The sequence below is a fragment of the Dunckerocampus dactyliophorus genome, chromosome 19 (genome assembly GCF_027744805.1).
Source record: "Dunckerocampus dactyliophorus isolate RoL2022-P2 chromosome 19, RoL_Ddac_1.1, whole genome shotgun sequence".
Lineage (NCBI taxonomy): Eukaryota > Metazoa > Chordata > Actinopteri > Syngnathiformes > Syngnathidae > Dunckerocampus > Dunckerocampus dactyliophorus.
This window is the reverse complement of record NC_072837.1, coordinates 2,708,193-2,733,281: the sequence shown is the minus strand read 5'-3', so window position 1 is coordinate 2,733,281 and position 25,089 is coordinate 2,708,193. Positions and strand designations below refer to the sequence as shown.

Here is a 25,089-nt window from a genome sequence, read left to right as displayed (position 1 = left end):
ATGCCAGAACGTCAGCCTTGCGTTCGTGCTCACATGCTACGCAACTCCACGACAGGATCAGCCAGTTTAAATTACCACCAGCTGACTTTGTATTGTGCTGTATTGTTGTAATGTTTTGTTAGGAGGCGGATTATCTGTACAGACACTGTGTCATGGATACATGCTAATACCTGCTAAGGCTTAGGGACTAGCGATGATCGCCCAACTGCTCACGACTGGACACAGCTTTCTCTTCAGAACCTTTCCCTCAGGAACTAATAAAGCACCATAAAAATGTTGACAGTAAAGTCATAAAATGATAGAAATCAACAAATGGGAAGACAGTTGAGGAAGGTGAGGCCAGGGGCCACATCACAGTCCTTTTGAGGGGGCTTCCTGAGGATATCCTTGCAGCAAACAGCAAAGCGTAAAGGAAGCTTGCAGCAACTGAGTGGTCATGATGAGTCCGGTATGGGAGGGGCGGTTTTCAAGAAATGAGCTGGCTTGGCTACATTGTCTGTCAAGCAGTTTGGTACAGTAGCCTTGCGTTGGTTTGTACCACTTTGGCATCCTTCTGTTGGTTAAAGTCTAGACTTAGTATCTCTTGGTATGCTATATATGCATTTCCATTTTGGTTTTATGCATTTTTTTGTTGGGAAACCAACCAAAGTGGTATGTAAGTGGAGGTACACTGATATCCGCTGACCACCTGTCAACATTGAGAATCATCACTTGAATAACTGGGAGTTCATAAATACACCTTGTTTACAGATGTTAGGATGCAACAATCCACCGTGCATCCAACCCACCCATGACACAAACATAAATCCGAACAAAGGCTAACCATTCTGAATGGTTCTGCGGCAAAACAAACTTGGCCAGTTGGTGGAGCATACAAGTAGTATCTAAGGTAGAGGAAGCCTATAGCTTAGCAGGGTTACATATAAGATGACTCAACTACCTTGTCCAGCAAATTCCAGACATAATCAATAATCTTGTCTCAAGAGTCCAAGCATATCCTCGGGCTTTACACTGTCTTTTCAAATGTGGGGGGGAAACAGTACCGCCTACATGACATGCAATACCACACAACTTTTTAAAACAGAGAATTCCCTTTAGGCAAATACTGTTATTCACAAGGCCTGGGCTGAAGACAACCTTTGACATAACTGCACGAGGGTTTTTGGTTTCAGAAGATCTGAAGGTTGTGGGTTCCATCCTCCCGTGATCGTGTCAAAGTATCCTTGTGCAAGATACTGAACCCCCAGTTGCTCCTGATGCTGCGTCATCAGTAGGTAAATGTGCAAGCAGTGTCAAAGCGCTTTGAGTGCCTTGGAGGTGGAAAAGTGCTATATGAGTGAAAGGCCGTTTACCATTTGGTGTCAACCATCTATGTTTCCCATTCAGATCTCAACCGTGAGGCACAGTAGCAACTTAACTGTACTGTATTTACTGTATTTATAAAAAGAATATATCACTTAACTTTTTCTTTTTCTTTTAAGGGATTGGATGTAAAGAGACAACGTAACTGTTAGCTGCAGGGCTTGAAAGAGGGGGATTCAAAGAGAATGGAAAGATAAGATGCAGAACTGAGCAAGCGTGAAGATGGCTATCAGGTTTGGTGACTTATCTCCACAAATATGAAGGTTGGGGGGGTTGTTGTGTTAGTTTGGGGGGTGAGAAGACCAAGACTAAATACATCTGTCACAGCATTAAGTTGGGTCAGCAGGCTTGTTGCTGAATGAGAAGTTAAAAGGAGGAGGTGTCTGACCAGAACAAAGTGGAAATAATAACAACAAATGGGACATAGTGTATCTTGCTTGCATGGTTTTAATGGGGAGCTAAAGAAATGGTGTTTATGGAGCATTTAAAAGATAGTCAGTGTTTAAGAACACTTATTAGCAGGAAACCTAGCTAACTAAAAGGTATGTTTATACCTTTCAAGATACCTCCAGTCACACACTGATGGTGCTAATATAAATGTGTAGGGCTTACCCTTGGGTAGACTGATGGAAAGGTGGCTGCCAATTCTGCGTCCACCACCAAACATTCACTCACATTTATACAAGTGTCAAGTGTTCAGGACCCAACAGCAGTGATTGGGATGGAAGAAGCTGTGTTCAAACCAGCCAACCATTCGGTTTCTGGACAACCTGCTCTACCCTGTGAGACAGTGACAGAGTTAAAACCTACTTTTATTTGCATTTTTCATGCATTTTGAGTTATAAATTACAACAATTTCCATACACCCACAAAACTGATTGTAATATGCACACCAGACCACCAAAGAAATACAGTTTTAATGAGTTTTTTAAATACCCTCTGTGGGCGTAAGTATGGGTTCAGAATTTCACTTACAGTATAGTAAACATACACTATGCATAACACATAACATGCCAGCTCATGCCTGCATTGAAATTAACACGCTTTTCCCCCGTCTCTGCTTCTGTTTTAAGATGGAAGTGAGAATGCATGTTTCAAAAACACACTGAAGCATACTTCAGCCCAACACCCTGAGCAATCATTAATCATAAACTAACTCATATTAAGTCTGCCTTTTGTCACTAACCTGACCTTTAAAGAATGATCCCAAAAGAAGCCAATTTGCATCTTGCAACAATAAAACCCTACAAAAAGGCTCGTTTCTCTTGTGTTCGTGTGCGCTAGCAGAGAGAGAGAGAGAGAGCGAGAGAGACGGGTGGGGGTAAACGTCAAAGATGAGCACATCCTTTGCAGACATTTGCCTCTGCAGCAATAAATTCTGGATAAATTGGCCGGCTGGGAGCCAGGTCTCCCACCCCGTGTCAGAGGGCAGGAGAGCCTCCTCCTCTTCCTCCTCTAAGAACACAAACACACATTGCATTTACACACCATTCACATCTTCAGAGCCAGACCAAACCAAATTAACACCTCTGGTTTTTACACAGACCGGAAGTGACTGCAAACACATTTGGTCAGCATATCAAATGGATGCTATGGGCTGTGAAAGCAAAGGGCCCAAACAATAGAGTAGTGTTTTAGAGCTAATATTAACAGATGAAAGCACTATTCCTGCATATTGTACAGCTACAGCAACTTAAACCTTCCAATTAGGACACTTTATGTAGTGCTTTACATTTACAAGCACTTGTTTAGGATCCAGTGGAAGCAAAAGTGCTTTCTAATGAGCATTCCCTATTTTTTAACCTACAGGCATGTTTCTTAACATTTTTTTTCCAGAAAAAATGATTACTGTTGAAGGCCTGCTCATAATTTTGTTAGTTTAATGGTAAATAAGGTCCACATGTAGAACATCAGTCCAGAAGAATCCAAGCACCATCACTGACCACAGCTTGATATCCTGGAATACTTGATATACTTCCACATGTAGCTAAAGTCAACAATGATAGCTAGAGTGGAAACACTACAAACGGTTCCAAAATGCTACATACTATCACTCGATCTTAATAAAATAATAACAAAATCTGCAAGCAAAACAATTTTAGAGGCCACAGCCTTGCATGATTCACATAAACCATGGGTGTCCAAACTGCGGCCAGGGGGCCCATTTACAGCCTGCAGCTGTTTCTTTGTTTTTTTATTGGCCCTCAGCACATAACATATGTAACATATGATTAAACGACAAAACAACAACAAAAAAGAGCAGTAATTTTAGGAGAATAAAGACAAAATATTAGGAGAATAAAGTAATATTAACATTAAAAAAAAGGCATAAAGTTGAAGTATTAAACATTAAAAATATAAACACTATTTTTTTAAACAGTTGTAATATGATGAGAAACAAAACAAAGAATAAAGTTTGGTAAAAGTTATGATAAGTTATGATAAAGTTATTATAAAGTTAAAATATTATGAGAACAGACATAATATTAAAAGAAAAAAATGTACAAGAAGTTTAAATATATGTATAAAAAAAAAGTAAAAAAAAATCCCCCCACAAAAAAGAGTAACCAAAGGAGAAAAAGTTAATTCATACTAATAATATGTTTTCTCACCGATAACACAAAGATAAGACTTTTTGCTTTGAATATATATATAAAAAAGTCTCAGCATATCTACATGGGTTGGTTTAAAAACTGTAAAAGTGACCCTCGCTTTCCTTTTTGAAAAAGTTTGGGCGCTACTGATGTAAATATGCATGATGACAACAAATACCAAACAATTAGCACACTGAATTGTACTCTGACAACCTCATAAACTCATCCAACACCAGTTATGGGTTCATATTTAAACTGTTGCAACCCTAACCTACCCTGCAGTTTCCTGTGGCCCACACAAAACGGTTTGAGAAACTCTGCCCGACAGGTGAAAGAAAACAAATCGACATACTATAAAACATATTATGATAAATATAACATATCTCCACGTCGGAGTTTTTGACATGTACGTAAATACAAACAATGCTAACTAGAGTGGACACAACACAACAAACTCTTGGTACATACCATTATGTCATTACCTCAAAATGGAGGGTAGTACCAGGGACGAACTGAAAGCTAAACACCTGAACCCATGAGTTTTAATCCCACTGCTTTACGTCATTTGCTTTCTCAAAGGAAACCAATTCTCACGAAAAAAGCATCGAATTAACTTTGAGGAAGGGCCGTGAATAAAAATCACACACACTTGCGAGTCGACCCCCCCCCCAAACACTTAAAACCTACCAGCATCCCCATCACGTCGCTCCAAAGCTGGGAGAAGCTGTCTGAACAAGTAGCGTTGTCTCCCCGGGGGGGCTCCGCTGATTGGTCGTCTTCCATCGAGGGTCACAAAATGAGCAGTATGCGGTAAAAGATGAGAACCTCCAAAAACGTCAAAAAAAATCCAGGCTTGTGTCCTTTGTTCATATGAAATTAACATACCGGTGGAACACTCCGAGGTAACATGGTACGGTCCAACAAGTGGCGCGTGAGTGTCGGCTCTTTGACATGGCGACAAAATGGACCCCCTCCAGAACACGTCGACGTTATTAAATTTAAAAAAGAAAACATTTGTTGACGAGTGTCGTGGTGATCTGTCAATCCAGAAGCAAAAGAGATTGGAGGATCTCCGCAACGCAACGTCGACTAGTGTCAAAAAAGTGCCAAAACTATCAGAGCGATGCTTGGAAAGTTTAAAACAGCAAGGAAGAGAGAGAGGGAGAGGGAGAGGGAGCTAATCCTCCCACATTTCTTCTCCTCCCCCTTTCACACTCACTCACGGTCATGCAACAAAATATCACAGCAGTCGACACACACGCACACACATCTTGTGTGGAAACACAATGGGAACGGGGAGGAAGCCACGCCCCTTCGCACAAACACCTGGACACCGCATTAGGTACACTTGCCTACACACGTCAATGAGATTCAATGCAAGATGTCTTACTCAATTATTCACCGTCTTTACAGTAGCAAACATTCAGTGAAGCTTGTTAAAATTGTATTTTTTAATCATGTTTCTGCAGTCTGCCATGTTTAAGTAATATGGGATTTATGAGGTGGTATTTAGTCAGGATTGTACTTTTTATTTCGTCATATTACTTTGTTTTTTGTATCATTTATTCAAAATGATGAAGTATTTAAATAACATAACTACAAAGACTGTGACGCTGATTTTATATGTCACATCCTCTCACACTTTTTAATTATGATTATTAAAATCTGTTTTTTTAATCAAATATTTATGAGGTTATATTTAAGTCAGGCCAGGTTTGCTCAAGTGGTGTTTGCGTTTGTTTTTATTTTAATGTATTATTTTTCTAGTAGTCATTTTATTTGCGGAACAAAAATGAAAACAAATTGTTATTCTGTCTCTCTATGGTATGCATATATATATACATGTATATTAAATTAATGTCTTTTTCACCATGTTTACGCGGTATGAGTGAATATCTGCTATTTGTGAAGTTATATTTAGTTAGGTCAGGAAAGACCACAAACACCGATATTAGCGGTGCCCAATTACCCTGACTTTAAAAGTGTTGGATTTGATTTAAGGAGCTGCGCTGCTGCAGGGAAGGAAGCGAGGTAATTAGTTGTCATGCTAATTCAGAAGCGTGGGAAGCTCAGGTCACGCGCGGGTCTTATATATCATATTAAGGCACATTTATGCATGCAAAGATGAATAAAAACAAAGAAAATCCACATTGCAAGAAAGAAACGGACCAACACGCTTTTGACCCACTGATGAACCACTGATCCCAATTAGATGCCAAAAGAAGGAATACAACAAGGTGACTACTACAGTATGGTTCAGGTTATGTGACCCAATTAATTATGGATAGAAATAAGAAGATGCATTATGTAAGAGAAGTTAAATTGTATGTGTATTCTAAAGAGCCCATGCAGCTTGAGTTGTTAAGCACCCATGTTGCCATGCGCGGTGACCTCCTAGGTGGCTATTTGTGTATGACCTCCAGTGCAAGGGTCACTATCACTAGCAGGGGAGGTCTCACTCTGCTCTACTTTAGCATCATTATCTCTGCTGACTTACAGGCCGCCATGCTCTCTACTCACACACTTCCTATGCATCCGTATATGGAGTACACACTCAGCAAGACTGTGTGCATGTAACACATCTACTCCTGAAGCTATGCACACAAAAGGGTGAACATTTGCCAAAACGTGCACCCCGACTGTGTTGCCTGTGTGTTATTTTTCTGACAAATACACCACATGGTGGCACTGCTATTAAAGCCCATAAGTCGGACTGACTCGGAATTTGTCACACAGCTCAAGGCACTCTACAAACAAAACCCACTGTAACTTTAGCGTGTTTAGTCAAATCACCGCAAACGTTGGTACACACCTTCAGGGGACTGACAAGCACGTCAAGTCTCAAACTTGGGCAAGATAGGTTGAAAAACATGACCGCCATCAAGCAAAACATCTTTGCAAGGGCACGTCTGAGGAGCCTGAGCAACTAACTGTCCATATGTCATTGACCATTTGTCAACTTTGAGACTATCAGTGTTGCATGTGTGCTTGCATGTATTCCGAAGCGTTTTGAGCACAGCCCATAGGGGGCGCCAAAAATGTAATTTATACATGACTGTAGCTGTGAAAATCACATAACTTGGTGACAAGTCTGCAAACCATTACATCTGGCCATCACGTTTGTTGTGTTCTGTCCTGTAAGACACCACCCTCGACCCCCTTTCACACACACACACACACACACACACACACACACACACACACACACGCACACAAACGCAAATAAAAGACAGTGTGACCCCACATGCAGAGTCCCAAACAGAGAGGTTAAACTGTTAATTGCGGTTGACTCAGTGGTGTTTGTTTGATGATTGTGCATTGTGTGTGTGTGTGTGTGTGTGTGTGTGTGTGTGTGTCAGACTGAGCACACATGGAGGTGTCACATTGTCAGACGAGAGGAAATTATAAATGACCTGCCGGCTTTTTAACTGTATGCTAATGAAACACGGCAGTAATGGTGATGCTGCCCTGCTGGAGCCAAATTCTTAGTGGGTGAATGGACAGACGGCTATGTGATGCGACAAACAAATAAAATAAATGACATTTCTGTGATCAGAATCCTATAAAAGTTAGGCTATCCCTTATTAAATGCATTGGCTGCTAATTGAAGGCGGCGAAAGCATGCGCTCCTGAGCGGAGACGATGTTTGTCGCTCGGCTTCATAGTCCAGGATTTGATGATTTCTGCATGGATACTGGAAAGAATGTGCGGGTAAACTTTTTCTTTTTTTTCCCTTCCTCGTCTGCTTCTTCTGTTAAGACACTTTGAAATGTGCCTTCATGTCGTAGACCGACTCGGACAGGGAAGCAAGCTCAGTTAGATTGGCATGTGCCCGCATGTGTCACATGACCGGCAGCTGTTGGCGCCATGGCGAAATGGGGCTGTCAACAAGAAATGCTCGCCAAGAGACGGTGCCGGTGGCTTTTTAGATTTGCAGTGCAGCGTATAAAAAAATGTAAAAAACAATAAATATTTGGAGTACCGACAAACAACATTGTTACACTGCCTTCAATGCGGTATTTACCGAACAATGCTGATCAAGCACAGCGGTATCCAAAGTGCGGCCTGGGGGCCATTTGCTACCCGTGGCTCATTTATTCTAGTCCCCTGGCATATTATAGAAAAACAACAAAAAAAAACAGTAAAATGGGAAAAATAGAGCAAAAACACAATGTAAACATAAAAAGCTGAAAAGTTGATACTAATAGCTAACAATAATAACACAAAGATTTGTCTTAAAATACATGAATAACATTTTTTAAAGCCTTTATGCAAAATCATTTTTTGGATTTTTTTGGAAGTGGCGCCCCTGCATCCTTTTATCTTTCAGTATGAAGCCCAGTAGCTGCCCCACAGAACAGGCACTGTGCATGGTGGTGCCCCATTTTACGCAAGGGGCGCATTCTCGGCAAATGCACATAGGATGTGCAATGCAGCTGTGAGGCACAGCGCACCAAGTCAGACAGAGGTGGTAGAGGGAAAAAAAAAAACAGCCGAGTAATCTGACACTGTGCTCCTTGCCACAATGATTTGGTGTAGTGTAATGGTACAGCTGCTGCCTTTTAAGGCAGAGGGCACGGGTTGTAGCCCATCCCTGAAACTTTATTTTTTTAAATTCTGTTTTAAATGTGTTATTTTGCACTCAAAATAACTGTGGGATTTTTTTTTCTTGAAAAAGCTGCAAATGTGTCTGATTACATGCATGATGGGGTATTATACGTCTTTTTTTAATCCACTGCAGCTATGCTCCGCAATAATATGTCAGCCTACTTACTATGTTGCTGCAGTCACACTCGCCTACACAACAGCATTGAAAAGTACGACTTTAGTAGTAATCCATGCCTTCATTAACAGAATGGTAATTGAAGGTCCCTTTCATGGTCTTTTGTGTTAGCCACGCCGTGGATACGAAAACAAAGCATATTTCAGCTAAGCCCTGCATTCTCACATTCTCCGTGCAGCACACGCCTCTGTGGCCATGTGCTCGCTTATTGTGTTACACCATTGTGAGAGGCCCGAGATACCAGAGTGCTTTCATCATCGGCGGCCGAAGGGACAGATGTTTCGGGTTGGACGTGTACCGCCAATCATTCCTGGGACCATTTGTTTGGATTTAACCACAAATCCCATAGAAAATAGCGGAAATAGAAATAATATGTTCCAGGGTCATATTGCTACCATCACAAAACCAATAATAACTAATAATATCTCAATATTATTGAAATCAAAAAAAGTTTCCAAAAGGCGTAAAATACAAGCAGTTTTGTGTTGCTGATGCGCTTGACCAGTGGTCTCAAACGTGTGGCTCGTGGGCCAGACCGTAGTTTGTGACCCCCGACTTGACGTCAAAGTTTGGTGCGGCCCGCAGGTTTTATATTAATATTGCACGTACTGCGGCAAACGTGAGTCCCACAAGAAATGGTCTGAGACACTTCAGCTTGTTTAAGGGAACACTGACTAAAATCACAGTACGACAGCATGTAGTACTAGTAGTACTATGGGGAATAATAAACAACCATGTTAGCTCTAAACATGTAACTTTAGTAACTTTTTAAGTGCCGCAAGGCATGCTGGGAAGCCGGAAGCATTCCCAAACTGTGTAAGAGGAAGAGATGCCAGGTCTCTGGCAGCAAGGAGTAGGCAAAAGAAGCCTTTGTTCTGAAGAACTGCTCATGTTCTAAAGAACCTCTTTCTGTTCTTAACTGCTAATAAAGATTGAGAAGTTTGTCGACAAGGGACAATGCCGTAGTCTTCTTCCATCACATAACTTCCTGTGTATGTTCTTCCTTGTTTCATTTGAATGGAAAAAAAAAAGCCAAACAAAAATCAGAATGTACCAACTCAGAAGGTTTGTGCGACTTCAGAAGCATATTTTTCCCCAAAAATGGTGGTGAAATTCTGACTTGAGGGGTGTTGGGACTACAGAGGTTATCCTGTGTTTTGTATTTGTTGTCGCGGCATGTGCAGAGAGTGAAGAGGAGCGTCGGTCACACAGTGGATGACACCCTTTGCTCGCTTGCTTTTGCAGCTGTGTTGGCGTCAGGAAGGATGGCAGTGCCGGGCTAACAGCTACAGCCAGTGTGTCACACGTTCATCTGTTCTGCTCACTCATGAGGTCATGGTCAAATGAGGTCAATCCCTCAGGATAAGAGGTCCACTTTGAATGTAAAGCCTTGTAATGTGCACTCTCTCAAGTCACTTTGAAGCTAACAGGAGATTTGTTTTGGCTTCCAGTGTCCTTTCCCTTCTGAGGCCCTTTGCTGCCATTCTGGCAGAGTGGCACCCCCTGCTGGTGACATTTACACTTACAGGCCACAGAGCATATTTATAACACTTGACCTTCATGCTACTAATATTAACCATGCATGCCGTGAGATGCCTGATTATTCCTTGCTGTTTTATCCCGGGTGTGTTTTTTTACAGCATTTGTCTCATAATAGCCAAAAATACAGTAAAGAGTTAGTGAAAATGACACGCACACACACAATCTGACACAATAAAGGGTGCTTTTAGCAGCTAACGAATGAAAAGACCAAAGGACAGGAAATCCATGCTCCCCTCTGAGGTCTTTTTTTATTTAGTTACGCAGTTATTATTATTAAGAGGTTGCCGCCACTTAAGAGAAATGGAATACTACATGCTAAAAAATACAAAAGGTAAACATATTTCTAAAATGCAATCGACACAATTGAACGTACAGTACCAGTCAAAAGTTTGGAGACACATTCTCATTCAATAGCATGAGCAAGTGGCTCCAAACTTTTGAGTGGTACTATGCAACGTATTTCCATTATTTTCTACGGGAAACCTTTGTTTTGAATTGAATGAGAGTGTCTCCAATCTTTCCCATAGAAAATAACGGACGTAAGTTGTCGTCATTGCAACACCTTTATTAGCTGTACAGGTAATGTTATTAGCTTGCATTTTGTCATTAAGAACTGTCAAATACGTTAAGCAATGTTGAACGGGGGAAAAAAAAATAAAAGCACTCCAATGCGTAATGACGCCTCACGTATTTCGCTTTTGAACATTATTTGTCATGCAAGCGTAAAAACACGATAACCCCACTAAATTTTACCCAAATGCAGCCTGTTCCACAAAGAGATCCCACAAAATTGTCGTATTGGTGCCGTAAGAATAATTATCTGCACATTTCACACAGAGAACAGCGAAGCATGACACTGATGTGACTGGGTGTGCTTCCACACCATGACACAGAACCCCACCAGCATCTGGTGCGACGTACAATACTTGTCAAATAGCGACCATTGTTTACAACACAACAAGGCAGTCTCTGCTGCTATATTCTAGTCCCGGCATTGTGGCCTACCCTTTCACACAGGCACACTCCCACCTCTGTTATGGCTCTTTGCGGGTCAACTTTGTATCTCCATTTCTGTTTGTGCTGTTCTAACAGAACAAACCCGGCTTTTAAGTGCTGAGTGAAAGGGGCTTGCCACAACAGGTACGCTGAGGTCTTGCGGAACATTTTGAATGATCGGACACAAAGTTTGGTGCAACTTTTGAGGTGATTCTTCTCTGAAATGTCGATGGAATCTTGAATTGTTCAACTTTTAGGGGTTCCGCTTTACGGTCGTCCCTCGGCACTTCACGCTTCAAACTTCGCGGCTTCACGTTATCACGGCTATTCAAAATACAGTCATTAATAAATCATGCACGGCCTATTATTAGTCAAAAAATATGCATATTTCAGCAATTTTTTTTGCCTTAATTAATCATTTTCAAGCACAAAAATGGCTAAGTGAATGAAAATTAAAATATCAGGCATTCAGAAGACTCATTCAAAAATGCTGTGATGATATGTAGTACTCTGCACTGGTCAATAGATATCAGTAATGACACATGAGGAGACAATAGCCACCGCAGGAATTACTGTACAGAAACCGGAAGTAAAAAAGGAACAAGTAGGAACTCTCCCAATGCTAACATGTGTGAGCCTATATTATGTCTACCATATTGGGTAATACGAGTGTAAAGGTGACTATAGGGGTGTTACCTAGAGGGCTCTAATAATGTTAAAACCCGTTTTAGAAGATCGTAAAAATGTTTACAATGCTCTAATTCCCCAAATATTCCATGTATAAATAAAGAACTACTTTGAACCTACTTTGCGGCAATTCGCTTATCACGATGGGGTCTGGAACCGATTAACCACAACAAACGAGGGATGACTGTAATACAAATCACTGCTCTGTTGAGCAAGATGTTTTGGAAGTTGTGTTTGCTAGCAACAGTATTTCTGTTTATTAACACAATGACAAAAAAACATTAATTTTCCAGAAAAGAGACAGTGTCATCTGTGAGCCAGAAGAATCCACATCATTCCTGGCACCGACAACACATCCTGTACACACACACAGACAGGAAATGCACTCACACACTCAATGCAGGACTGGTGATTTAAAGCAGGCTGTAAATCTCATCTAAAAATACCTTTAACCCACATTGATAACTAGTTTGGTCAAGCGCATTTCTTCACTCTGCATTGCTAGAGGCAATGTGCGCAAACATGGCCGACTTTCGCTTCTAAATGAGACGTTATGCACAAACCGAGGTCCGCCGCCGGCTGCTCTGCGGCGCAGAGCCTCTGTAATTAGTGGCAGCCTTCACGCAGCCGTCATATATTACGCTCACAAGCAACAAACGCATGATGTGTCACACACGCCGCAGTGGACATAAATAATCTTCGAGACTGCCGGTGGAGCTCTAAACACGACAAACACTCACGGGCCACAACATTAGGCACACGCGCGTCCTCTAAGGAGATTCAATATGAAACATGACATACAATAGATGTAACTTTCACAGTTTTATTAGCATTTGCATCAAAATGTCATGGCACATGTGCCATCTATCCACACAGTTTCCAGGAAATCCTTGCTGTGGTTTTTGCATAATTCCGCTTAACTACTAACAAACAAGCGTGAAAGCGCAACCACAACTCCAGTAACTAGAAATGCACAGTCTTGACGAGCGCCATGTATTGCACCTGGCCTACAAGGAGAAATTGCCATCAGCTTCCTGCTGTAAAAAGTACAACTTGTTCAAAACGATGCAGCTCTTTTACCTCGGCCATTTTGATTTTGAAGCCTTTTTGGCGAAATCCAAAGGGGTCAAACCCCTCCAAGGGAATTTGCTCAAATCTATGCCATCTATGTTAAAGTTGAGAAGCCATCTCTTTATTCAGAATGTTGCCTTGGCAACAGCATCTTTCATGTGCATCCTGAGCAGTTTGTGCTGGAATGGCCATAGGATTAGTCAAGATAGTACATGACATGCTGTTTCCTGCAGCGATGAACTGCCTAATGCCTGAATTTGCATCTTTATTCAGTATTTTGTACTGCCAACAGCATTTTTGTGCACATTTCTGAGCGATTTGCACTTTCTGTTCTGTAAAGCCAAGCCGACTTTGTGTCTTTAATGATGGAAAAGTCACACTGCGATTGTCAGCCCCTAACACAATAGTTGGCTCCAAACGGCAACAATATTTCAGCCAAATTAATAAATGGAAGCGTTCATAAGTGTGACAACAAATGTGTGTCTCTGAACACACCGCGTCTCTGGCCGCAGAAACCCAATCAATCAGTCTGCCGCTCACTTTTACATGAAACTCAACCACACAACACAAAAACAAAGTGCAAGCTCAGCTGGACGCGACCCCTCCACTTTTACAGGAATTTACACCCCCACGCTGCATTTTCGGGCCAGACCGTCCTGCTTACACTGACAAAATATGAACCCAGTGGCAGCATTGCGCCACAAAAAAAACCAAAAAAACACTAAACCAAACAAATGTACATTTTCCTATTTGCTCGGCAACGACATTCTAGATGAGAGGTTTTGGGCTCGATCCGCGCAAATGACGTCTTCTTCCTTGCCTGCGCCCCACCCCAGTGTTTGGTTGTGCATCCTGAACACAATATTGATTAATTAGCCTCAGTGTTTCACAGCCAATGAAAGCACGAACCACTGCTGTGTTTCACTGTACAATTTTCTAGACTTCAGCTGCAAGACAACCTGAATAATATTCAGCGTTTTCTGTCACAAACAAATACGAAATAGCAGCTGTGCAAGAAAATACAGGAATTATGTCGTGCATTTAGCGCAGTGGGATAGTCAGTATATATTTTGGTTGGCTGAGGCTCACATAATGACACAGCTTTGGAAAGTTGTGACAAAATCATTGTTGAATCAAGTATGGAAGCAATTGAGGCAAGTGCACTACTTGGCTGCAACCAGCAGAGGCGCAGTGGATTCATGTCAGCTATGGGATGTTGAGCTGCAGTACCAGACAACAATAAAGATGCAGCTCATCAAATCAGACGTCTACCTCGGCATTGCAACAGGAGTTGAGAACATTCAGAGTGTGAGGTTCTCCGTCATTTAAAAACAATAATCAAATAATAAATTGTCCTCATAATTGATCAAAAAAACGTAGCCCAATGGCCATCCCTACTACAGTAGCTACTATTAATTTGACATTTTAGTTCGTTATAGTGTTGTATTTGGCTTCATTTGGCTTCCAAATTGTACAAATGGAAATGATTTGGCATATATTACAGTCAAATGGTTCCAGACCCGATCGTGATATGTGAATTTCCACAACGCAGGATTCAATATGAATAAATGTAATATTTTCGGAGTTACAGCATAAAAAACCTCTACAGCCCTGTAGACATGAAATAACACCCCTATAGTTTGCTTTACACTCCAATGATTCTTTCTTTACACCACACTGCACAACTAATGTGCAGGCTACAGGGTCATTGCAGGGACACAAGAAATGGCGCTCATAGCAGATAGCAAGCTACCAAGCTAACTAGTTAGCCTCTCCAATTTAATTAATCAAAACTTAAAAAGTTTTTCAAGCGGAGTGGTGATGAAGGACAAATTAAGAAACCAAAAGGGTACCACTTCCACACAGAATGGGAGGCCAACTTTGGTATTAAATGTTTGACTATCACGACCAATCCCTGAGCATGTTAAAGCCCTGCTCCAATGGAATTGACAGTGGTGGATTTATTGTTTTATTTGTTGTTGCCTCTTCAACTTCCCCCTGCAAATACACTCATGAAAAGAATCTTTCCAAAACACGTTGATATATAGCACACGTTTGCTCAAGATGATCTGGGGAAACATACGGCCTGTAAGATATCTATACCTTCAATCATCATCAGGAACGCCTTCAAGGACTACAAATACGGAGAGACAGCCCAGAAACAAAAGGAAAAAGAAAGAATTCCATAGCTTGACTGTCCAAGACCAGGCAATGTTTTTAGACATCTTTGCAGAGAAACAATCGATACTGACTGAAAGACAAAGGCTTCACTCAGCCCACGGAGGGTCAACGTAACGTCATTCTCTGTGAAAGCAGTCAGGCCAAGCGAGACGTTGTTTAGTTCCAGAGTCTGGCTCAGTCATAACTTCAGGCAGACGCCCGCTTGGTGTGTTTATGTGCAATCGGGAAAAAGTGGCACATGTGGTGGTTTACAGGTTTATTACTGGTGGCTGTGATGTCACGGCAAAATGGAAGCTGTCAAGCCGACGACAAAAACTTGAAGATGGATGGGTTTGGAGGCCAGAGGGCTGGACTGGGGGTGGGGGCAAGGGTGAATGGATTTTATAGTCCACAGCTGAAGCAACAGCTCCCCCTGGGGCAAAGCAGGGAAAACACACTACATTTGGCCTTCAACCCCCCCTACAGACGTTCGGGTTGACCAACCATGACTGAAAGAGCAGTTATACACTAATACAGAGTGCAAGAATTCAATTTGGTGTAAAAGCACATGACCTCCTACCACACACTCTCTGCTTTCACTTTGGCATTTTTATGTGTTTACCAGCCTGCACTTTTACAACAGCCATTAAACACCCACCTTTGAGTGAGATGTTAATGTTGGGGAAGAAAAAAAAAATCATGCAATGCAGGCTCTCCATCTTTTAACACCTCACCAGAGTCCATAACTTATCCCGGCGCACACAAGAGCACAGCGAGTGTTGACACCCACATGAATACGCATGAAGCACACTCTAGATTTGTGTCCATGGGTGCAGAATACTTTATCATCCATGGCATCAAAATAGGATAGTAGTAGGACAGTACTATCACCAACTAAACTTTCTCCACACAGGATCACCGGAGTTCAACCCTAGTGGTGTCAGAAGTGGGATTGAATCTTGTTTGGAACGGGGCACCTACAGTATAAGGGACTTTGGCCTGACTCCAGAAGGGGTCTTCTGGACGCAACCATGCCTAAGAGCCTGGAGCCTTTGGTGTGTTAGTGTACATGCTACTCCTTCGCTGTTCTGAAGTGTGATGGTTCCTAGTTGTTTCCTAGTTGAGAGGAGCCTTGGCAATGGTGTCAGAAGTGGGATGATCCCCATTACTTCATCATCAACATGGTCAGTTGGGAGGAACCTTGGAACAGATACACCCCAAAGATATGTGGCAGCTCCTTCAACTCAGTTTTCGCTCTGATATACTTTTTTCAAGGTAATCCTTTTTCACCCACACATCCAAAACAAAAAAAAGTGGTAAAGATCGACCCGTCAGAAAAGTGCCATTTTCGGGTCCTGCCGAGACCCCCGATGAAGGTTTGCAGGGTTCAGTGGCGGAGCTACAGGGTCACCCTGAGGGCACCCCAGAGGCCACCCCCACGGCTGGGGAGCAATTGTGACAAACGTGGCTCTGTGGCGCAAAACATCAGTTCAGCCTAACCAGCGTTTCCGCTTGGACGCATTTCACTGCAGCACACAACAGTGGCGGAGCTACGGGATGGCCAGTGGTGGCCAGCTACACAATTGAGCTATCAACTTATTGCCACCCCCATGTGAGTAATGGTCTCACATTGGCCACCCCAATGAAAAATGCCCGTCTTCGCCACTGGCGAGGTGTGCCCCACCTCCCGCACCGTAAAAGTGCAGTTGAAGCCACCGAATAAAATGCAATTTTGTCCTGCTGAGACCCCCGATGAATGTAAGCTAGGTTCCCCCCCACCTCCCAGGCCAGAAAAGTGTCATTTCAGCAACTTCAAGTATTTAGTTTGAAGTGTTTAGTTTTAATTTGCTAAAAAAAAGGGGGTTTAGGAGCTCGGGCAGCTTTAGTTGTCAGTACGTATGCAGAGTGTGAGAAGGTCGGCGCCGGCTGCTGCGTTCGGAGACCTGAGAGATTTCCCAATGTGCTGAGGTCATCCGCTTAAACTCCAATAGTCGTTCATCACTGTTGCCTTCGACAAGACATTGTGATGCATGTGTAACATGCAGCAAGGTCATACTTGATCTTTTGTTGTGCACTGCCACTCCAAAGAGGTTTATTTGTTTATTGATGAATTACACGTGTGCTGTTTACGCCTTTAGCCTTTATCCTGTTTGCCAATGGCTGTGCTGAGCTGGGAAGCAGCAGAGCAGCCGAGCCAGCAGTAATCAGAAGTGTTTTGTCGCCACACAAAGAGCCCCCCCCCACCAATAATAGCTGTAATCCAGTCTTTTCAATGTGATGCAGGCACAAAAAGACACATGGCGGGACAACATGTGACTGCATAGAAGCAGCGTTTTGCTTCTCTCTATGAGTTCGAGGACATGTGCATCCTTGAACATTGTTCATGGAGACACATCGCTAAACATTTACAGACACATTCAGTGTCATGCATTGCCAATGTGCTGCACAGTTGTGTCCACGTCCAGGATTGTACCGCTTGTTAAATGTAACCCTCTTAAAAATAATACTACAAGACAAAAAAAAAAAAAGCAAGAAAAGCAAGCACAGAGCCCCTGAGCTCCGCCTCCCACATTCATGCCATGCTGAAAATGTTGAAAAATTAGACAAATGTTGCTTATTTCAATAAATCTCAAATTACAAAAAGGCAAGGTAATTTATTTTTTGTATCGAAAAAGTATCGAACCGTAGCACAAACCTATCGAACCGAACCGAACCGTGAACGTTGTGAAGCGTTGCACCCCTGAACCTTACCGAAGGACACTTTTCTACAGTTTTTACAGAGTTTCCCACTACGCCAGCCGTAATCATTGCTCAAGCTCACATGCACTGGCTGACTGTAAATCAAAGCGATGTTGGCTTGTTACAGCCAGGAGAAGGAGCAGCTGCGCTGACAGCAGGACACCAGTGAATTACACCGTCTTGCACATATGGCACAACTGCACCGCCAAACAATTCCTCACGGAGAACTGGAGAAAATGTTTCATCGCCGCCACCGCCTCAGTCTCCAGACAGATGCAAAGACCGTCCACTCTGCCTCGCCTTTCACTTTGCAGCTAATGAAGTCGGCACACACGCACACCTGTTCCCACACCCTGTCCTGTCTGGATGGATGAACGAGCACCGGCGAGTAGACGTGCAGCTCCAGTTAAGCGTCACAAGAGTGGCGGGTGTACACACTTTTACTAAGAGGGCACAGAAACAGTCAACACTCGAGCGGTGGTTCAGATAGACGAGTCATTGGTTGATACCCCATGACATGACGTCGTCATGAAAGACACTGCAGGCAGGCTGAATGGAATCGGTGGGATTCTCTATAAAAATAAACTGACTGTAATTAGTGGAAAAGACATTTTTGGGTAACTTATTTACTAATTATTACCCCTCATCAAAAACATATTGATACAGATGTTGCATTTTTTCCAAACAAACAGCACTCTATTTTGATTTGGGTTTTTTTAAGCTAATGAATGAAAATAAGCCCCCACTACAGCCAATCTTACTTTTTAATAATTTAATATACATTGAATAAATATACAGTATATATATTTGAAAAATAAAAATCACAACCAATGGGTCTTAGTGCTTGGGCCATAAAAATAAAAATAAAAATAAAAATAAAAATAAAAATAAAAATAAAAATAAAAATAAAAATAAAAATGTTGTACACAAACAATGAGGAAACATTTCTCTGGTTTTATTATTATTATTATTATTATTATTATTATTAGCAGCATTATTTTCCTTGAAATGATTCAACGCTGTAAAAATACAAATTTACCCCCGATGGAAACCATGTTAGAATTATTGCGTAAGAAAGGTTTATGGGCAAAAAGTCATTTTCATAGCGTTGTATTTACTGGGTGTATATTTAAAAATATATATTTTTAGTAAACTATGCAAATATTTAACATTTTTTTAATGAACTAAATGTCAAATATGAATAAAATTGTTTGACAATAAAAAAATATTTTCCACTACTCACACCAACTCACTCAAACGATAGTGAAAAAGAAATGAGTGAAAAACAAAGTAATTCGTAGTCAGACAACACTACAGTATTTAAAACTATATTAGGTTTTTATATGTTAAATAGTTGTACATATCAGCTATCTGTTAGCTATCCACCCATTCCAAAGCATGTTGGCAAGGTACCCAGTACAGCAACACGCTGCAGATGACCCAGATGGAACATAATACGTTTGGTGCAGATTTAGATATAAACCTAAAAACGCTCTCATATACGTTGTACAGTACTTTGGGACACTGGGGTCATTGGATCAGGGTCGGCAGACTTCATTCCCGACTGTACTTGCATTATGTCCCCTGTGGCATTGCAGTGGGGGGGCTAAACAAAGCGTGCCTTGGGGGGTAAACAATGATTTGCCTAACCGAATGAGGCAGGTGTGAAAACACCTTGTGTGTGTGTGTGTGTGTGTGTGTGTGTGTGTGTGTGTGTGTGTGTGTGTTTCCTCTCATACATCCATAAGGACAATGTTCTCCCAAGGAAAAAAGAAAAAAAAAAAAGTCCACTGAGGTAACTGCAGCTTGAGCAAACTCCCCCTCTTTCCTTATCCCATCCGCTCCCTTGTTCCCAGTCAGCTGGTGGGCTGATCCAGATGTGAGGGAGGGAGGGGGGCACAAATCTCCTCTGCTGGTGACAAGACTTCATTGTGAGAGACTTTTTGGACATACGCAGACACGCAAACAATGATGTGAAGCAAACAATGGAGTCCCTCTGGACAACAAGGCGCGATTGTTTATGCGTGTGTGTGTGTGTGTGTGTGTGTGTGTGTGTGTGTGTGTGTGTGTGTGGTGCAAAGAAGACAATCAATGAACATCTCACAATCAATAGAAAACTCAAAGCACAAGCGCCATATTTGCTGTACGATCCCGGGACAAGCCGTCGCAGATACTGGCATAGCAAGCGGAAAGCCATGACTCAGCAAAAGAGCACCTCTTCACTTATGTACTTAAGTTACACATGAGCTCAGCATCTAGCAACAGCACAACTTTTCATTTGTCCAGCAGCTCAACACTCACCGAGAGGCAGCCGCCCCCCCACCCCCAAGGCTCGTCCCCGGTCGACGCTCCGTGCAGATTCCGACACCGACGGGAGCAACAAGTAGCGGAACAATGCATGCGTGCTGGAGCGCAACAAAGCTCAGCGAGCAGGACAGAGAGGTTCAGTCATCATCGTGGGACGGGGGAGGAGGGGGGGGGGGGGGGCGTACTGTAGGCCGGTTTGTATTTGGCAGAGTGGGAGGGACCCTTCACTGTTCACCCTCCTATCCAAAAAGAAAAAAAATGCTATGCAACTCTGATTTAAAATGGAACTCATCTGCCCTTCGTTTCTACTCCCCTCCCACTGAAGACAAGGTCTTTGACGCTCCCTGGCTTCTCTCTGTCTTACAAGTGTAAAAAGAAGATAACCACTGTTGTACTGTGTTAAGCTGACGTAAAACCAAACTCACCTAGCTTAGATGAGAAGTGAAAGACTCAACGACAAGAGGAGAACCTTTAAAGACTGCACCCACTTTCTAGTGGAGATGTACTATTACTGTACTAGCAGCCAATTCCATTCCAAAATGGAGTGGCTTTTTTTTAGCATGTTTTAATATATAAATAAAATGAATTGGTTGATTTGAAATTGTGTTGAATTTTTTTGTGTATTTTTTGTGCAAGGCGCAGAATTCCTCCAAAGTCTGATTTTTTTTTTTTTTACTTGCAGGTGCATTTCCTCCAATACTTCGGCAATTTCAAAAGTCTACTGGATTTTTATATTTTCCCCCTCCGAATTGTACTGATTTTTTTTCCTCAATTCTCAATTTTTTTCCCCAAAGTGGACAGGATTTTTCCAAGACAATTTTTTTTTTTCGGAAAGAGGAATGGATTTTTAAAAAATATTTTGTTTGTAAAATTGAGAGGCGCATGTTTCCCAATTGCTTTATTTGTAACTTTTGGCTTGTCTTTTTGCATACATTTTTCCACCAAATTCCAAATTGTACTTGATTTGAATGTGCCTTTAAAGAAACATCTTTCATCACGAGAGAGGAGCATTTTCCCGCTAAATGTTGGCTTTCAAGCTGACTGGTTTTCGTGTTTCCGCCGTATAACCTTGGGGTTCTTACCTGCCATGACATTCATTATCGGACCAGCAACTAGTCTTCATACTGCAATGGTGATCCTTTCAGTTTCAGTATCTTCTTGCGATTGGTCGGAGCTTCTTGTTGGCTCTTTTACTGTCATCGCTTATCCTCTCCGTCCAGTCCATCGGAGTCTTGAACTCCAGTCCCAAAGTGTCCCAGACACCACACTGCCACAAGCAAGATGGAGAGCTAGACAAGGAGAAAGCTGATACGTCTAAAAGTAACAATTATGTGAATGAGTCACTCATCGATGAGGTTTGCCTCAGTGTAATTTAGAGCGAGGGGAATGTTGGTATTCTGGAATGTTTTGCTTCCAGAGGAATCCCTGAGGTCATGGGAGAGAAAGAAGGAGCGGAACAACTGGAGACGAGGGGGGACAGAGTCAGGCTTTTGGATGGGGACCAGAGGACCTCGTCGTCCTACGTCCACGGCTCACTGAGTTCAATAGCGACGATAAACAGACGCAGGACAGAAACGGGAAACGAGTCAAGAACATGACCAAGAAATCCCGTCGTGAAACATCTGGCCTCATTTCATTGTCTCATGCAGTGCACGCAAACTTTTGATAAACTTAGCCTTGCAAGCACGCCTGTTTTTGCTATCAACATTTGTATTTGTAATTATTTTTATTTAAAAGAAATGTAAAAAGTGATGGGAGTGGTTTTGCTCTGATGGCTGCAGGTTCGAGACCAGCAAGGGCATGAGCCAGGCGTGTCCAAAGCGCAGCCTGGGGGCCATTCGCAGCCTGGGGGCCATTCGCAGCCTGCAGCTGGTCCTTTAATTGGCCCTCGGCACATTCTAAAAATATACTTTAACAAGAAAAGTAAGAAACAGCAAAAGTTGAAAAATGAGCAGTCATTTTATAAGAATGAAGTCAAAATATTGAGAGTAAAAAAAAGTTGTAACCGTTTTAGTAGCATCAAGTTGAAATTAGGGACGTGCCGATCGATCGCCCAGCGATTAGTATCGTCCCATTTCCGTAAAAAAGACGTGATCGACGTACAGTATGTTGAGAAATGCCTTCCGAAGCCGATCCCAAAAACAGATGGCCGTGCGGCAGCCACATGACCTTTCATGTCATGACGTGAATGTGCAGGTGTGCTGTGTCACGCAGGGCTGCCAACGCCCGGATCGAGCCGACGAGGAACACACTTTGTCCCGTATTGGCGCGAGAATCAGCACCAGTTTGTAAAACCTCCAAAGGTTTCGTTTGACAGCTCGACGCAGGCTGTGCCAATCCATGCCGCCGTGTTTGATCACTCCCTCGTCAAACCTACTGGTGTTCAACTTTTCCTGCATCTTTGTTCCCACGTTTTGCCTAGCTGTCAAGGCCATAGCTAACTAGCTCGCTGGGTAGCTGGAATGATCCACCTAGCTTCTGGTCTTTGGGCTCCAAATGTGACTTTTTACCACAGTGACATTTTGTTTTTCAAACAAACAAGCAATGGAGCTTGTTTTTGTCCCACAAGGAAGTGGATATCATGTTCATGTGGTACGTACTAACTAGGGATGTCCGATAATATCGGCCCACCGGTATTAATCGGCCCGATATTGACCTAAAAATGTATAATCTGTATCGTTTTTGTTTTTTTTTTACCTGATATGAAAGCCGATGTAGCCCTTTAAGCAGCAAAGTAGCACCATTACTAGCTAATACAGATGTATTCATATTACTCCAAAACACGCATCAAATTAAATTCAAAAATCCTTTCACACACATAAAGGCAAAAACCAAAGACACAATCTGCCCAAAGGTTTCTTCTTTTGATAATTACCTATTTGCCAGGGCCCTTGTATTGTCCGACGGCGGCCCTGATCAATAGCACTCATCATAAATAAATAGAAAAATGTACAGTTCATCCATGTGATTGGTATCGATGATCGCCAGCATAAGCTGCTGATCGGAGCATCTCTGGTTGAAATATTGAAAAAAAAAAAAAAACATTTTTGTTGTTTTTTTTAATTCACAATATTATGAAAAACAAAACAAGTCAAAAGTCAAAATAATATTGGAATAAAGTCATAATTACGAGAAGAAATTTACAAGACGACAGTTGAAATAATTGAAGGAAAAAACCAGCAGCAATTGAATGAGAATAAAGTCAAAAAAGTTGTATTGTAGCAAAAAAAAACGTTTACAAGAATAAACTTGTAATATTCTAAGGAAAATGTATGTCATTTTAGTAGCATAGTGTTGAAACATTAAAGAACAAAAAACAAAATACAGTTGTCATTTTGGGAAAATTAGGTTGGAGAAAAATATATACCAAATTATGCAAATTTAAAAAGTCATAATATTACAAAAACTCAATTTATGTAGATTATTTAAGAAAAAAAGTAATGATATGGAAAATGTAAAAAAATAAATAAAACAGCAAAAATGGGTGGAAAAAAAAGCAAAGAGCGAAGTTGATACTCTGACTAGGCTTTTTCACCTCCATCACAAAGCTGACATGCAGCATTTTTCCAGAAATATATACATCTCCTACATGTGTTGCTTTACAAAATATCAAAATGGCCATCGCATCCTTTCACTTGTCACCATGTGGCCCTTGCAGCAAATAGTTTGGACACCCCTGATATAAACTAATACTGCAGTACCCCGCATCCTGTTTAAATATGCCGTCACAACATTGTAACCCAGCAGATGTCCGTGTAAACACAATATTATACACACGCTCGCATCGGAAAATGAGGTCGACATTCTTTGTTCGAGTGTTTGGGGAACGTCGTTTCCTGTTTGAAGGCGAACGGCTTTTTCTCCAAGCATCAGGTCACCTTTCAGGAGTGTCCTCGCGGTGTTAGGCCAGCATTTACAACACATCAAAACCACAGAGGATGCTTGCACTCACTGGCAAACGTAAAAAATGTTTATTGAAGCCATCTGTGTCGTAAAAAACCTGGGTCACCTTAACCAGAGTGCTGTAAAACCCCCTCCTTAGGAGAGTACTTACTTCATGTCAGTATTTAAATGTTCTTCTGCTGCCTCTTTATTGTTTATTAATCGCACGTCTCATTACAGCGCCTCAAAATCTATTAGCGGCTATTCAATTTACGCAGGACTCCACTCTCCGGAGGCAAACACTCACAAATGAACACTGAATAAGAGTGCTCGTCGGGAGTCTGATCAGCTCATCTTACGCGATAAATGGCAGCTCCAGGGGGGTACTGTCCGCAGCTCTTAATGTGGTGCACAACCTTTTTTAGGATATAAGCCAAGAAGCTAAAAAAAATAAAAATTATGCTCCGCAGTCAATACCTGTTGCTGCCCTCAGTCTCCTCTTGGATGATAACCGACTATTTTGTTCAGCTTCCCATGGGAGGGGATCATGCTCTGCTTTTAGGGGTGTCCTGATCCGATACTGACATCATTCCGTGATCGGCAAAAAAAAAAACAAGTACAGTAATCCCTTGATTATCACAGTTAGTTGGTTCCACACCCGACCGTGATAACTGAATTTAGGATTCCTTATTTATAAATGGAATGTTTTCACAGTTACAACATAGCAAACCTGTTTACGACCTTCTAAATACAATTTTTAACATTATTAGAGTCATCTAGACTCAAACTAACACCCCTATAGTCACCTTTACACGACCCAATACAGTAGACGTAACAAGAGAAAATAAGCCATGAGAAACATAAATAAGCCTTGTGTGCGTGTGTGTTGCAATAAATGTGTTCTGAATGTGTTGGACAGGAAGTGACGTCAGGAGTTTTAGCTCGGCATGGGTTACAGCGCTAACA

At 41.9% G+C, this 25,089-nt stretch overlaps 1 protein-coding gene across 14 annotated transcripts in view; it reads right to left on the bottom strand.

Annotated features, from left to right (window-relative positions):
* The window catches only part of sash1a (SAM and SH3 domain containing 1a), a 216,139-nt gene that overhangs the window by 49,664 nt on the left and 141,386 nt on the right, over positions 1-25,089 (bottom strand). For 2 of the 14 annotated variants that reach the window (XM_054761710.1, XM_054761711.1), the window contains exon 1: positions 4,644-5,173. The exons of 9 other annotated variants lie outside the window; for them this stretch is intronic. In XM_054761710.1, coding sequence (XP_054617685.1) covers positions 4,644-4,739 — 96 coding nt within the window. In that variant the 5' untranslated portion in view covers positions 4,740-5,173. Of the gene's footprint in view, positions 1-4,231; positions 4,540-4,643; positions 5,174-20,235; positions 20,296-21,323; positions 21,517-25,089 lie in introns of those variants that run through there. 3 more of the 14 variants (XM_054761716.1, XM_054761717.1, XM_054761712.1) reach the window with 3 other exon arrangements.